The sequence below is a fragment of the Eulemur rufifrons genome, chromosome 25, assembly GCF_041146395.1.
Source record: "Eulemur rufifrons isolate Redbay chromosome 25, OSU_ERuf_1, whole genome shotgun sequence".
NCBI classification, from domain to species: domain Eukaryota; kingdom Metazoa; phylum Chordata; class Mammalia; order Primates; family Lemuridae; genus Eulemur; species Eulemur rufifrons.
In genome coordinates, this window is record NC_091007.1 from 8,940,199 (window position 1) to 8,956,693 (window position 16,495).

Below are 16,495 nucleotides of genomic sequence, written 5' to 3' on the forward strand. Positions count from 1 at the left end.
GGCCTTTGGGAGGTGATTAGGTCACGAGGGTGGGGCCCTGGGGATGGGATTCGTGCCCTTATAAAAGAGATGGGAAAGAGCTTGCTTTCTCTCTCTGTTCTCCACCGTGTGAGGACCCAGCGAGAAGACAGTTTTCTGTGAACCAGGAACAGGGGCCTGGCAGGACTGTGCCAGCACCCTGATCTCAGAATTCCAGCCTCCAGAGTAGTGAGAAACAAATGTTTCTTGTTTAGCCACCCAGTCTATGGTAATTGGTTAGAGCAATCTGCACTGACAAAGACAATGATCATTCTGAAAAACGAGCAACTCTTCTTTTTCTCCTTCTGACTCAGGCCTGCAGGTACCACCAAAGCAGGTTGCTATTTGAGTTCTCTAAACAAACATCTGATCTGGAACAAAGACAGATCTAGATTTCCTACTTGTCTGTTTCCCTCCATAGGTGAAGACTCTACATCTTGTCTAACGTCCATGGGAAAGACGTGCAGCAAAGGGAGAAATGAGTCTGCTGACACACAGCAGCGGGGACGCTCGAGAAAATCTGCCTCACATAGTGCCGCCCTCACCTTGCCTTGTCCAAAGATGACATTTGTGCTACCACTTAGAGAGAGACTATCCTTAGGGATTAGGTAGCGGTGGTGGCTTGACATATTTTATTTCTGAATCTCACCTTGCCCAGCCCACTATGCTATTTTTTTTTTTTTTTTTTGAGACAGAGTCTCACTCTTGTTGCCCAGGCTAGAGTGCCCTTGCGTCAGCCTAGCTCACAGCAACCTCTAAGTCCTGGGCTCAAGTGATCCTCCTGCCTCAGCCTCCAGAGTAGCTGGGACTACAGGCATGTGCCATCATGTCTGGCTCATTTTTCTATATATATTTTTAGCTGTCCAGATAATTTCTTTCTATTTTTAGTAGACACGGGGTCTCGCTCTTGCTCAGGCTGGTCTCAAACTCCTGACCTCCAGCGATCCTCCCGCCTTGGCCTCCCAGAGTGCTGGGATTACAGGCGTGAGCCATCGTGCCCGGCCCACTTTCAAGATTCTTGACTGTCTTTGAAGCGCTTGTGCCACGCTTTTATTTGTGCTGCACTCATTGCACCGTCCCTGAAAGCCTTCTGAATCATCCGAAGAGTTTCCATGGAGGAGTGTTCAAGCTTAATGCAAAATTCGATGCAGATTCGCTGCTCTACTCGCTCAGTCATTTTGAATGCGATGGCCACACAGGACACGCGGTCACTCCGCGGCATCTAGCGCCCCCCGCTGACTGGTACGGTGATGTCGTTGTTCACGCATGCGCATCCCAGCCCCTGGCTGCCAGGTGACATCGATGTTGCGCAAACCATTCTCCTTATATTAACAATGGCTGGGTACTTTCTGGGCAGACCTGGTACTGTGGGCGCAGAATAAATAGTTGTCGGTGTCATTAATGTCTTTGGGGACTTGTGTTTTTGGTTTCTTCTCCTGCTGGTGCTGCCTGGCCTCCCGGAGCACGTGTCTGTGCGACTGAGGGGCAGTGTGGTGGGCAGAGTGACAGTCGGGGCCAGCTGCGTTGGTTACGTGACTCTCCAGGGTAAGCGTGCAGGGGAGGGAAGAGAGGGACCCAGAGGAACATGCAACTGGGCCCAAGAAGGACTTGGGGCAGGGAGTGGACAGGCTGTGTGGCCTGAGGGAGGGAGAACGTTCTGGTGTCAAGTCCCGGCTTTGCCTCTAACCCGTCCCCGCCCTCTGCGGGCCTGAATCCCGCAGCTATAAAAGGCGGGGCTGAGTGTCCAGCTTTTCCCATGCTTGAGCGACCTCCAGGGGTTTACCCGGGTCCTGGCACTTCCAGATGCTTCTGTAATGCCTCCCAGGTCTCTCCAAGCAGAATGGAAGGAACAGCGATGCTATCGCGGGGAAAACTTTGCGTCTGCTCCAATTCATTAAGGAAGAGAATTCCCTCATTATCACTATCAGTCTCAAGTTATTCACGGCTCCGAGGCTGGGGCTTTGTGTCATCTCCCAAACCTCCTAGCGCTGTGGTTCCCGAGCTCTCGTGCGCACCAGGATCACCTGCAGGGCTTGCTGAAACACACGCAGAGCTTCTGAGTTAGTGGTCTGGGACGGGGCTGAGGAATGTGCATTTCTAACAAGCTTCCAGGTGATGCTGATGCCGCAGGTCCGGGGAGTCCCGCTTGGGGGACCACTGTTCTGTGGCATCATCGCCCCCTTCCGGCTCCCCCAGCCCTGCCACCTTCCTCAAATGTCTCCCAATGAAAGTGGGGGCTCTTGGTGATTTCAGAACCTTTCATCATCCTGGGGACAGCCAGACTGCCATTTAAGCACCGCCCCCCTTCCCCCCACCAATTCTTTTGGTGGGAGGATGGACAGTGGAGAGGAAGAGGAAATGAAGGGAAAAAAGGTTCCAGAGCTAAATAAATGGTAGCACCAGTATTTTAAACCCTGGGTCATTCTGATCGCTCGGCCACGTTCCCTTGGAAACATTTTAATAAAGAATCTGTTGTCGGGTTGAAGACACTAGCCACTTCCCAGCCTCTTTCTGGCAGGGCGTGGGGGGTTTTTCCAATGAGATCATTCAATACCCTTAACACAAGGCCTGACATGTCACGTGTAGCCAACACATTTCCCTGGAAGTCCATCCTACAGCACACGTCCTCGACCGCCACGCCTGGGCTTGCGTCCTGGCTCTGCTGCTCGTGAGCTCTGTGACTTTGGGCAATTTGTTTGAGCTCTCTGTAACTCAGTGTCCTCACCTGCAAAATGTAGGTGATCACAATAGCACTTCCAGGCTTATCATGGAGATGAACTGAATTGCTACCACATGGCAGTGGCTGGCTCATCAGAAACACTCAACAAACACATGCTGTCGTTCCTGGCTCAAGGCTTTTGTGCAAACGGAAGTGTAAAGAACATCGTAAAGGCAAATCCTGTAAACTGGGCCCTCACTGAGGTTATTCTGGAAGCTTCTCTCCACTAATAAGTCTACTTGGGAGGCATACTAGATGTTAGAATGAAGGCATTGGAGTCACTTGGTTCAAATCTTGCCTAAAAATGACGAGTTATGTGAGCTGGAACAAGTTGCCTCACTTTTTCCATCTGTGAAATGGGGATAGTAACAGTCTCTACTTCAGAGCCTGGTTGTGAGGATTATCCGAGCTACACTGTAGGAGTGAAGCCTTACAACAGTGGCTGGCAGGCACTGCCTGTCCAACACTACGTGCCAGGATTCAGAGAGAGCTGGCGCTACACGTGGGCTTGCGAGTCACAAAGGACGTCGCCTGTTCCGTCAGGGCAGAGTTGCACAGAAGAATAAGAAGCGTATGAGAGAAGTGACTATCCTGGCCTGAACCGGTGAGGTTCTTGGACTTACTTGTTACAACTCAGCCCATGTTATGTGTCAGGCAGTCTTTCCCTCCAAATCCCGAAGGCCCTGATGGTATTGTGTTTGGAACCGACGTATCAAAATACACTGACGCCTCGGATGGGTTTCTTCTCGGCTTGCAGCTAATACATTTTTTATAAAGCACAGTCTCCAGTTTCCTTTCAAGTTACAGAGAGGATATCCTTTTCCTGTTAAGCTGCTGAACGATTTTTTTCCCCCTTCAAAGTAAAGCATTAACCTCCACAGTCCTGTAAATGGGCTCGATGTATCTATTAGTGGAGTAACAAGGACCCGCAAGCTGTTGTCACTGGAGTTTATGGGATGCAAGGCAAGCCCGCATCATGAGATAGTTCAAGATATTTCAGGTTTTCATAGCAGCATCCAAGCATCGAGCGTTACATACATACAGATACGTACACCACTGAGCCTTTTCTTGCTTTGCTTTTATTTTTTTCTTTTCAGAAAATGATACATGTTCATTTTAGAAAACTTAAAACATACAAAGAATTTTTTAAAAGTCACATAGAAATTCTACCACCGAGAGATAACCACTGTTAACAACTTCCTTCTGTTCTTTTTTGTCTGTGCATATATATAAATATTTCTTTCCAAAATGTGATCAGGCTGATGGTTAATTAACATGCTGTCCCTACCTTTTTAAAGCTGTAGGTGGCTGCTGGTATACACTTTTTGGACATGGAGCAACTGTTCTATGTTTGTAGTTACTCACTCAATTACGCCTAACTTTATAAAGATAAATGTGCTTTTGAAATTTAAAAAAATAAGAGCATGCTGAACCGAATGTACTGTATAACAGTAAATATATCATGAACATTTCTCCAAGTCATTAAATATTCTCCTACATTATTAAAAAATTTAAAAAATAATTTCCCTTTTCATTGCAAAGGCAGCATGTGTTCATTACAGAAAATTAATTTAGGTCAGGAGCAGGAAGAAGATTTAAAAGTATCCATAATCTCATCATACAGAGATAACTATTATCAACAGTTTGGTTTATGTCTTCTTAGATTTTTTTCTATGAGTTTGTGTATTAAAAAAAAGACCTAGTACGTATTTTGTGACCTGCTTTTTTCAATTAATTGATTATGTATTAATATTTCTACGTATGCCACTTAAAATGGCTGCATAGATTCCATATTAAGGATGTATTATAATTTAAACTGTTGTTGAACATGTAAATTGTTTTCATTTTTAAAAAACTATTTAAGCTATGTTGTGATGAACATCCTGTGGTTTGATCTTTGGGCTAATCTTTGATTATTTCTTTAAGATAAATTCCTTCAAGTGGAATTGCTGAGTCAAAAGCTATGTCATTTTGAACAATTTTGACTGTATTACCCAAGTGTCTTCAGAAACATTGTGCCAACTAACGTGCCCATCAGTAGAGTCCAAGAGTTCCTTTCATTATGAAAAATGCTGGTGCAGAATTTCTTTTATTTTTTGTTAATTGCATACCCCAAATATTTCATATTACTATTTAAATTTGCATTTCTTAAAATAATTTCATGTTACTATTTAAATTTGCATTTCTTAAAATAAGTTTTTTTGTTTCTTGACGATTTGATTTATGATTTGGATATCTAATAAGTTTTTTAAAAAATTTATTCTGCAAATATTTTTCTCGTTTCGTCATTTGCTATTTAATTTCATGAAATTTTTGACATGATTTAAAATTTTTGGTGAATAAAATGAATGAATTTTTACTGGATAATTTCTTCCTATGGCATCATGTTTGGAAAATCCTGTCTCTCCTCTAGCTTATATAAAAAATATTAATTTAAAATTTTTCTAGTATTTTTATTATTTTATTTATTTTGGTTAAATCCTTGCAACATCTGGAACTAATGGTCACATAGAGAATAACGTAGGGGAGGTTTAACTATGTTATTATTTTTTATAACAGCTTTATTGAGGTAGAATTCACATGTCATGAAGCTTACTCTTCTAAAGTGTACAACTCAGTGGTTTTTAATGCATTCACAGAGTTGCACAACAATCGCCACTATCTAATTTTGGAACATTTTTATCATTCCACAAAAAACCCCAGCCCCCATCAGCAGTCATTCCTGATACTGCTCTTCCTCCCAGCACCTGGCAACCACAAATTGCTTTCTGTCTCTATGGATTTGTCTGTTCTGGACATTTCTTAATAAATGGAATCTTAGAATACAGGGCCTTTGTGTCTGGCTTCTTTACTTTGCATAATGTTTTCAAGGTTCATCCACGTTAGCATGTATCAGTACTTAATTGCTTTTATTGCTGCATAATATTCCACTGCTGGGATATACCACATTGGTTTGTCCATTCATCAGTGGATGGGCATTTGAGTTGTTTCCAATCTTTGGCTATCACGTATCATGTTGCTATGAACATTTGTGTACAAATCTTTGTGTGGATGTACGTTTTCAATTCTCTCGGGTATATATCTGGGAATGGAATTGCCAGGTTTCACGGTAACCCTGTGTTTAACTTCTTAAGGAACTGCCAAACTGTTTCCAAAGAGCCTGCACCATTTTACATTCCCACCAGCAGTGTACGAGGAGGGTCCCAATTTCTCCACAGTCTCATCGACACTTGTTATTGTCTATTTATTTTAGCCATCCTGTTGAGTATAGAGTGGTATCTCATTGTGGTTTTGATTTGTATTTCCCTAATGACCAGCAATGTTGAGCATCTTTTCATGTGCTTATTGGCCTATTGGCTAGTTGTATATCTTCTTTGGAGAAAAGTCTGTCCAAGTCTTTTGCCCATTTTTAAGTTGGGTTATTCATTGTTTTATTTTTGAGTCATGTAAGTTCTTTTTATATTCTGGATGCAAGTCTTTTATCAGACATATGATCTGCAAGTATGTTCTCCCATTCTGTGAGTTCTTTTCCCTTTCTTGGTGTCCTTTGAAGCACAAGTTTTTCATTTCTATAATGTCAGATTTTCTTTTGTCACCTGTGCTTTTGGTGACATACTCTAGGAAATCATTGCCTGACCCAAGAGCATGAAAGTTTACTCCTATGTTTTCTTCTATGATTTTTCTAGTTTTAGCTCTTACGTTTAGGCCTATGATTCGTTTTGACTTAATTTTTGTATACGTCTAACTTATTTTTATAAACGTCTAGCTGGTTTCCCACAACACTATTTATTGAATGATTCATCCTTTTTCCACCAATTAAAGTGTCACCTGTGGTATCAACAACCGAAGGTGGCCAGCATCCATTCTTCCTCTCCTCATAGAAATAGAATCAAAGTATTGGCTAGGCATGTAGCCAGCCAGACAGAGACTATGTATCCTGGCTGCCATGATGCTAGGTGTGGCCATTTGGCTAAGTTTTAGCCAATGGGATGTAAGCAGAAGTGATGCTATCCTTAGATAATCCTTAGTTGATGTTTTCCTAAGGAAATTGCTTCCCCTTCAGTAATCTCTTCCCTTTCCCACAGGCTTAAATACAGACCTACGGTGGGCCAGCTTTGGTAATTTGGACGTGGATAACGTGGCAGTACAGCAAGGTGGATGGAACTGGGTTTCTGGAAGACCTCATGGAGCAGGGCTGCCCACCGCCCACCCACCCACCTCTGCGCCTGAAGCCTGGGTGTCAGCTTTTGACACCTCCTCCCTCCTCCAGCCCCAGCTAGTAAGTCACCAGGTCCTGCTGGTTCCTTCTCAGGCTCCGGTTTGTGGGTTTGGGGCCTTTTCCAACAGCTTCTTCGTGGGACTCCCGGCTTCCGCCCCGCCCCTCCCAGTGGGCGCTCCCTATGTCCGCCAGACAGCTGGATACAGAACGGGAACCTGAGCAAGGCCTTTTACCTCAAATGCTTCGGTGGCTGCCCCGTGGTCCCAAGCTCTTGGGATGGCACAGGCCTGGGAGCTGGGCTCTCATCCTCTGTCCCTCCCATCCCAGCCCTGGTCACCATAAATCACCATGTCTGGCCCTTGGTGTCCCAGAAATGATGGAGCTGAACTTGGGTGCCGCCAGGAAATGAGCCAGCTGTGTCCCCCAATCACTGGGCAGGGCCAGGCCTATAGGAGGGGTCCACACCTGAAGCAGGTGTGCCAGCATCCCCTTCCAGAAGAGCCTCCTGTGGCGAAACAGGGTCCCCACGCCATTGGATTAGGGAGGCCTTTGGGCTGTTCCCAGGCTACCTACAAAACACGATCCCTGCCAACGTGTGGGGGCAAGGGTATGCCAGGGGCCATGAGCCAGACCGTATGACGTGGGCATCTTACAAGCAATTTCATGGACACAAGGGACCCAGTGAAGCCGGGGGACATGGTGGCAAGCGGGGAGGGCTGGAGCCAGGCTTCCAGATCCCCTGCAGTGTCCCTTCCCCAGTCCTGCCCCACCCACGCCCACTCCCCTCGCTGCTGCCCAAACGAGGGTCCCAGAGACAGACCCTGAACTGAAGACCGGATGGAGCCAGATTCCAGCGGGGCAGGCCCGGCGGGGAGCAGCGCCCCCCTGTGTTCCAAGAGGGGAAGAAAGCGATTATGTTTCGGCAGCCACTTTGCATCAGAGAAGATTGATCAGTCCCTCTGATGTGTTGTTTCCATAGAAGCGGGGCTTAACCTTTTAAGTGAAGATTATAAAGCTACCTAATTCATTTAAAATTAGGCTTCAAGCATCTCGGTACTTAATGCTCAAGTGTTTCTGTGGGACCCGCTGTAGCCATTGATCTCACCGCCAGACAGCGCCTGCGACTTTCCATTTGAAGGCTCTTGTCTGGCAGCAAATCTCCTTGGTTTCGTTATTTTTAAAAATTAACTTCCTAAGGAGATATGACTTCTGTGGAAGATCACCAGAGTATTAATAAATACCTTTTAATTAACGAACAGCATTAACTTTGTCTTATAAACACAGGAAGACGGGCATACAGGCAAGACACGCGCGTGTTCAATTAAAGTGATTTATTGTAATCTTCCCGAACGGACAGAAAGAGCATCTTGGGGGTTGACATCACAACACAATGTTATACACCGTTTTCACAACTAGCCTTGCGCTGGCTTCTTTTTTTAAAGAACATAGTAATTTTAAAAAAATCTAAATATTTACACATTAATAAAACATATATATATACAGAAGATTGAGACGTTATCCATAGATACGGAATTTATTTATTTATTTCTTTATTTTGCTAAGAAAGCCTATAAAAAGGATTTCTGAATAAAGTCTGAACAGTAGTCACAGTAAGTAAACACAAATAACAATTTTAATTTACAAAATAGGGGTTTTACTGTTGTGGTTTTGATATGTGTTTCCCATGTGTGGATCCATCGCATGTATCTGCGAGAGGGACAGTCCCCAACCCTCCTCCAGTACTGACAGCCCCAGGCTGTGGCCCCGACTCGGAAGGAAGTGCTTTTGAAGGTTCGTGGTGCGTGTTTGACAGACCCACAGCTGTAAGTAAATGTTTTTTAACTTTACTAGCAACATATTCATCATATTTGAATAGAGTGAAAGGTCACTAATCTTTTCTACTCCCTTGAGAAATGTTTCCTTCTGGGAGGCAGAAGACAAATTTTAAAACATGTGCTACAAAGAAACAAAAGCCCTGGCTCACAGCACTTCCTTGGGCCACCTGATGAAACAAAGGGACCGGTTTCAGGGAAGGATTACTTCCTGGCCTGAGATGGAAAAGGCTAACTGAAAGATATGTTGGAAAGAATTTCTCTGAACCTTCCTTAGAGCTTCAAAAAGGAGAAAAATAAAAGACACACATGTACGAGATGTGACTTGTCTAGTAGTTAGACTGTTTCCACAGGCCACACCCAGAACCAGCTTTTTGTCACATTACAGGGATGCCTGGCCTCATCTTCAGTGGATTAGCTGGTCTTTAGTGGAATACTCACTTCCCCTCCTCTCTCTCTGGGTTTAGTTTCTCGGTGTGACATAAGTACCTTGGACAACAGGGTAGTAAGGAAATTCGGATTCTACCCGGGGTGGCCACTGGTGGCTTAAGTGGCCCCAGGCAACCACGTACCCTCCCTCTTCCTCAGCCACCCGACCTGAGGGGTGGGACTGAGTGGCCGCCACAGTAACTTTGATCTCTGACATTCTGTGCTTTGACGAAATCGGAGCTGGGGAAGGTGTTAAACTGCCAGCACAGCAGTCCTGAACCCTGGGCCCGGTGGCTCTACGGTCCAAATTTCTAGTGTGCCAATTTTTGGCCTTTGGGTCAAGCATCAAACATTCAAGGCAGTTTGTTTTATATAATAAATGAGGTGCAAATACAGTATTTCCAAATAAAAATGGTATTTTGAATTCACTGTCTTATTAGAGAAAAAAATCTGGAGGTAAATATTTCTGTAAAACAAATACCACATGGCAAGACATCTCTTTAAAATAAATCCAGATTTTCATATGTTGGTTTTATGCAAGTAGAGGGTGAGCGCACTAGGAACCAAATAAACTAATATTAAGGACATTTGTGGCCAGTCGCCACACAATGCCAAAACCCTGGACCACTGAGTTAAAACCATCTGTTAAAATGGTAGTCGGGTATCATGTAGATAACTGATTACGCTGAGTTTTTTACCTTTTAATTAGTTAATTTGTCCTTGTGTTCCTGCAACTTAGGTGAAAGTTTTTTCTTTCTTAAAAATTCATATGTCATTTACACTGACGCAGTCACAAATGGCTACTTTGGGGGGCACTCATGTCGTAAATGATTTCATCTCACAGGTCAGAGCTCTCCTGTCTCCCAGAACAACGTTCTCATCTTCTAAGCTGATGCAAGGCTGATTCGCCTTGGCCTTCACGGCTGCTCTCTCGGCACTGGCGAGAGCCGTGGTCCTTTATACCACATTAAGCAATTTGCACCAAAATGAATATGCTTCAAGGCTCTATGTCTGCACGTTGTGGTTTTGGATAAAAACAGGGAAGAGAGAACCGCTTCTTCAGAACGGGCAATGAACTAACTGGATCGCAGGCTGGGCTTTTAAAGGGTAACAAATCAACTGTAAAAATGATTTTTAAAAACCTTATACCAAATTGGAGGCTTGATTATCACACATTACAGAGAAAGCAGATGCAACTATTCAAACATGACAGGTCAGCTTCACAGAACACCCACACGGTGCAAGCACCTGAAATGCTACACGGGTCTTTGAGGAACCGCAAACGGAAGAGTTACATACGCTACCGAACAATGTCACTAAAAGGGAAGTCTAGGCAATGAAACCTGGTTCTGTGTCCTCCGTGTTTTCTCTCTTGGTGGCAAATATATTACCTACAACAGAGACAAGACAATGAAGGGGGGAGAGCCGCTTCTCTAAGGAAGAACTGTACACTTTTCTACGACAGGGACACGGCTGGAGCGGGGTGTTCTGGACAAGTGACAGCTTACTGGGGACGTGCCTGTGTTTCACAGTGAAGTCACTAAGTTTGCAGCCAAGCCTTTAGTTGTACTAAATGAGCAACAGTTGGAATTAGAAATTTGTAAATGATTATTTTTTACAAGAAAACCCACGAACGTGTGTTACTGTTAGAGTATGTCCATATATTGTCCCGTAATAGAAAATGGCTAGATAAAGTATGATTTATCTGCAAAACAATAGCATGCAGCTATGAAAAAAAGGCACATGGAGATTTGTAATATAATCAGAAATGCTTGTTAAGTAAAAAACAAAAAGGAAACAAGAGTTTATGTTTCATCTGCATTGTATAAATAAAATAAATATAGAGAAAAGTCCGGGAAAAAACATCCAATAATGGCTGTCTCTGAAGGTAAAATCAATTTAAATGTTATTCCTTATACTTTTCTTTATTAATTTTTAAAAAAAAAAGTATGTAAAAGAATGCCAATTTATGACAATAACTGCTAAGCCCAGATGAACATCACCCTATTTCGAATCCAGAAGCCCCGTTTTAAATTTTAGACAGCACTGTTGCGATTTTACTTTCTCCGCACTTTTCAAATGCAAATTGTTCCCAGTTCCCAGGTGGCTTTTCTCGGTTACCCAGGCACCCTCTGCACATCTGGGATGCAGAATTTATGTAGCTGCTTCTACCTCTCGCGATAGTTCGATAATTCCACAGTTCAAGGGCAGGCATGTGGACACCAGAACCCAACACAGTGCTGGTTCCTGGTAGCTGCTCAAAAAGGCTTAGTGAACATGGTTGGGGGAAAATAAATAAAGAAAATACATTTCTCCACTAGAGAATCTGCATTCACTTTTGTGAAAGCTTGACATGACACATAGAAGCTTGCTTAAATCTAATGGATAGAAACAAATGTCATTTGACCATTGGACTGTAACCCTGCCCTGGTCACTTCTGATTCATAGAAATGCTTAAGGGTTTACAGCCCCTCCCCTGCGCCTTGCTAACAAACACAAATTTGCAAGGAGAAAAAAAAGACCTTAAAAACGTAATAAAGGTATTGTTGAATCTTTAAAAAGGACTAACTGTTGCCAGCTCAGATAAATGAAATAATGAAGATCTACATCGGAGCTTGTGGGTTGCTCTGGTGGTTTGAATCCATGAGATGCAAGTTCAAGGATGAAGCTACATGTGCAAGAAGAGTGGAATTCACCACTCAACGGTCTTAACTAGCGCACATGTGAGGAGCGGTTATTAGTAATAGCAGCGCTTTCAAAGAAGCCAACCAGACTGGGGGTTTTACTTTAGAGAGGCAATTAAGAGACATGCTAGACTATCAAGATTATTTAATTTTATTATCGCCAAATTTGAGCACCAACCTGCGACTTCTTTCCCCCTTTTTCTAAATGATAAACGTTTTTATTTATCATGCTGTTTAGCAATTTGTATCCATTATCTATCAGCAGTCTAGTGAAAAGACCTGCAGTTGTGTTCTACTACTTTCTTCATGGTGACCTCACAGCCTTGGGCAAAATTTGAGAAAGGACTCGAATGAATGAGCTTAAACTGCGGTGAACTTCAGTAGACTACACGACGAACATTCTAATTGTGAAGACTGAGACACTGAAACGGAATCTCAAAGGGATGAGTACATCCGTCATCTCAGAATCTTTGAGAAACATGCAGAGGAAAGCTGGCTTTGGCTTAGGTATAAGAGGGCTATACGCTGTCATGGCTGGGAGTCGAGGGAGCTGGGCTCCGGCCAGGCCATCAACCAGCTGTGAGACCTTGGGAAAGTCATTTAATGTTTCTGGGCCTCAGGCTTTTTTCCTGTAAAATAAAAGGACTGGATAAAAAGAAGGGATGGGACTAGACAATCTCTCAAGTTCCTTCTCATTCTCAGATTCCTTGACATTTTTTTTTTTAGTTCCACGGGGCTCTTCTAGCATCCCCCATGCTTAATTTCCTCATCTGAAACATCTCCACCTCCGTGTTCAGATAGGAACACGCAAAGGGATTACTTCAAGGGGGGGTGGGTTTCGAATAATAAAACAAAGCCCACTGTGTCACACAGCACGACACAGGGAGGACAGGCAGTGCAGATGCCTGCAGGCACCTGGGGGGACCACCCCGGGAGGCACAGCCAGAAAGGCCCTCTGACCCCCCCACGGTTTCATTGCTGTGATCAGTGTTTCATGCATCTACTGGGAAAAGCCCAGAGGTGACAAGAATAAGGCAGAGATGAGTTGCCCCGATATTCGGAGAATGACAGATTGGGAAGGAACAACAGAGATCACGCATTTCAATTCTCTTAATTCACAAATGTGGAAACACAGCCAAACAAGAAGAGAAATCCCTTTCATGTAATGACTATACACGGTAAGAACCTGATATAAGCAGGTCCTTTTTGCACTATGTGGCTCGTTTCATTTATTTGTCCATTGATCTGTTGCTTAGCTACCCGATGACAGAGAAAGCAATGTGTCACTTACGTGGCTGAGATTTCTTATTGCTCTGAAGTTCACTAACACATGCCCACCCTGCACCTATAAACTTGGCTTTTGCTGCCATCTTGGGATACGTGCTATCAACAAAGACATGACCCAGCAGAGTTCCCACACAGACTGCATACTCCACTAATATCTGCTGAATTTAATTAAAAACATACCCCTCAAATCTAGAGGAAAAAACATGAGTTGAGCTTTTTCAGTTCAAGGGGGTTTCTTGAGGTGTCTGGGTTTTTGTGGACAGAGAATCTTCCGGTATTCTTTTGAGGGCAGTCAACAAAGAGTCCTGAGACCAAGTGAGGGAATAAATTGCTTAACACATGGCTCATTGATCAGACACCTGTCCCTGCGGCTCTCAGATAGGAACCAAGACACAGGCAGGAGGCCAGGCTCAGAAGTGTTACTTAGAAGTCAGATAATGCGAAGTCAGAATTATGCCTACAGCTTAACACAACAGTGTGCAGCCAACGCTTTGGTGAAAGGCTGTGTCTGGCTGATCTGGTCATAGTATTAGGAACATGTCACTCATGCTGGGTGCATGGGCTCATTCAATAACTCAGTTAAAACACAGTATTCACTGGGAGTCCCATGACCAACTGCGTCAGGCTCCAAGGCCTTTTGGAGGAGGTGGGAGAGGACAGAGTGGGCATGAATTTGATCACACAAAATTGGTGATCCTGGTTCTAACGTGACATCTCATTTCATGTTAAGATGTTTTTTTTAATGTCCAAAGATTTCGAGAGGCAAGATGTGATAGTTAGTTCCCAGGATTTGCTCTTCTGAGATCTTTTATGACTATGAAACAGAGGGTGAGAAAAATGTAGCTTTTCACACGTTTTACATTCAATGTGAAAAATATCTCCGAATACAGGGCCTCGAGAAGCTCCAAACACTAGGGTTCCGGGTCTGCTGCAGAAGCAGTTTGCTCAATCATCTGCCTCTCTAATGTTCAAAGCATTTTCAATGCACATATTTTTGCGTGCTGTATTTTCCAGCGGGGGTTGAAAATGTAAATGCGTTTTATTTACCTGTTGGTGGTAGAGAAACTCCGTCCAGTCTTTCATCACCGTCAGCTACCTCTGCTGGTTACAAACACAAAACACAAATCTCATTAGTTTCAGGGAGCACATTCATTTTGCTGAAAACAGTAACACAATTAAAAAAACTCCAGTATACACAATAAAAGAAAGTTTTCACCCTTTTTTCCCCCCTTTTAGCTGTAAATGTTGGTTCGGATGACAGATTTTAGTATGGTTATTTAAATAATATATTTTTTGACGATGATAATGATATAAAATCAATTTGTATTAAAATTTTTTTAAATCTTATGAAAGTATTTTATTGATCATTGATGATTACAGTTCATTTTCACGTGTTTACACAGGCTTAAATATGCAACCAGCATCTGGGATGAGTTGTTTACATATGGCCATGGAAGGCAGGCATTGTCAGTGAATTTCTACTGTCGAACTGCACTTGTCAGCCCCAGAACCGTTCCCGGGGGTGGCCTATGAAATCTTGAGAATGGCGTCTAGAGCCATACCACCCTGAACGCACCAATCTCGTCTGATCTTGGAAACCAAGCAGGGGTGGGCCTGGTTAGTACTTGGATGGGAGAATGAACCTCGTTTTGAAGATGACTGAAGCTTCGGATCACAGAGCTGCCAATCTACCTTTGGCATCAATTCAGTCATGAAGAAAATCATGAAGGAATATGTATTGCTTCAATTCTATGTTTTAAAATGCAAACCTTTGCTTATCTCTGATATGTTTCAGTTTCCTTAGAGGTTCTCCAAAGGTAGATCTTTTAGTCACAAAGAAACCTTCTGGTAAAGGCAAAAAAGAAGGTTCCCATCAGTCTCCTGAGAACTGATGGGCTTGACAGTCTCCCCTAACATGCTGGGGATGGGGAAAATATTGTACTGTGGCCACTGGGATGAGTTTGGTGGGGCCCTCTATGTCCCAGGGTCAGTGGGCCCCACTGACATCTCCTGCTGACTGTGTATGTGTGCACGGGGCCACCCTGTGTGGCCAGTCCAGTGAGGGCTGCCATGGCATGCTGAACTGGTGGAAAGCAAAATTAATACCATGTTCTTGTTTTTATTGCTGTGGCTTTAAATATAATTAAGGCTTAGATATGCCTAGAAACACTCAAAGACTTCCATCCCTCTTCCATCCCCTGACATCCTGTCCTCACACAGGATACACACCCGCGTGAGTGAAAGAACCATCTGCTGACCTGCCAGATTCACCACAAAGAGAAATCGCTGAGAAGAGACAGAATATTCCAGACCAATTTAGGCTGGAGAAGATCGGAAACCACTAAAACTAATGTTACAGATGAGTATTCAATAACATGAAACTATTCAAGTCAAAGAACAGGATAAATGGAATGATTAAAGTTTTTTTTTAATAGGTTTATAGAAAAAAATACAGGACATACTGGCCGGGCACGGTGGCTCACACCTGTAATCCTGGCACTCTGGGAGGCCGAGGCGCGAGGATCACTTGAGGTCAGGAGCCCGAGACCAGCCTGAGCAAGAACGAGACCCCGTGTCTACTAAAAATAGAAAAAAATTAGCCAGGCATGGTGGCACATGCCTGTAGTCCCAGCTACTTGGGAGGCTGAAGCAGGAGGATCGCTTGAGCCCAGGAGTTTGAGGTTGCTGTGAGCTACAATGATGCCACCGCACTCTAGCCTGGGCAACAGGGCCACTCTGTCTCCAAAAAAAAAAAAAAAAAATCCTTTTCAATTTAATGAAAAATTTGTTATTTTTTATTGTTTTCTGTGCTTGAGTTATATGCAACTTGAAAAATAGTTTGTGCAGCTCCCAAGGTAAAGAGACATGTGAGTTACGTATGCTTCACGAGATCCCAGGCTCAAAACTAGCATGAGTTAAATACAACTCACGTGACACTTAATGTGTTAAATGCTTACCATTTATGGTGTACTTTACAAGCAATGTGTCATTTAACCCTTAGAAAAATCTACAAGGTGGTTCTGTTGTTATGCCCATTTTCAGAAATGAGGAAGTCGAGATATAAAGAGATTATGAAACTTACTGTGGTAACATAGCTAGTACATGACAATGCCAAGGACATGCATTGAATTAATGTCTGGGCTCTTAATCTCTTTGCTATTAATAGTCCAAACATATCACATATATTATTATGAGGCAATTTTTTTAAATCTTCAAGTTTCAGTTCATTTTATATTTTGAAATGAATCATGTATAATTGCTTTTCGTTTCGTTGTAACGAAAATCAGTTTTGGGGTATAAACTGATC

At 43.4% G+C, this 16,495-nt stretch overlaps 1 protein-coding gene across 6 annotated transcripts in view; it reads right to left on the reverse strand.

Moving 5' to 3' along the window:
- Positions 1–8,566: 8,566 nt before the first annotated feature.
- Positions 8,567–16,495, reverse strand: part of BEND7 (BEN domain containing 7) — a 73,263-nt gene continuing 65,334 nt past the window's right edge. For 3 of the 6 annotated variants that reach the window (XM_069458732.1, XM_069458728.1, XM_069458733.1), the window contains 2 exons: positions 14,236–14,289; positions 8,567–10,608 (listed from right to left, as the gene is read on the reverse strand). In XM_069458732.1, the coding sequence (XP_069314833.1) occupies positions 10,547–10,608; positions 14,236–14,289 (116 nt within the window). In that variant the 3' untranslated portion in view covers positions 8,567–10,546. Of the gene's footprint in view, positions 10,609–11,207; positions 12,531–14,235; positions 14,290–16,495 lie in introns of those variants that run through there. The other 3 variants (XM_069458729.1, XM_069458731.1, XM_069458730.1) reach the window with 3 other exon arrangements.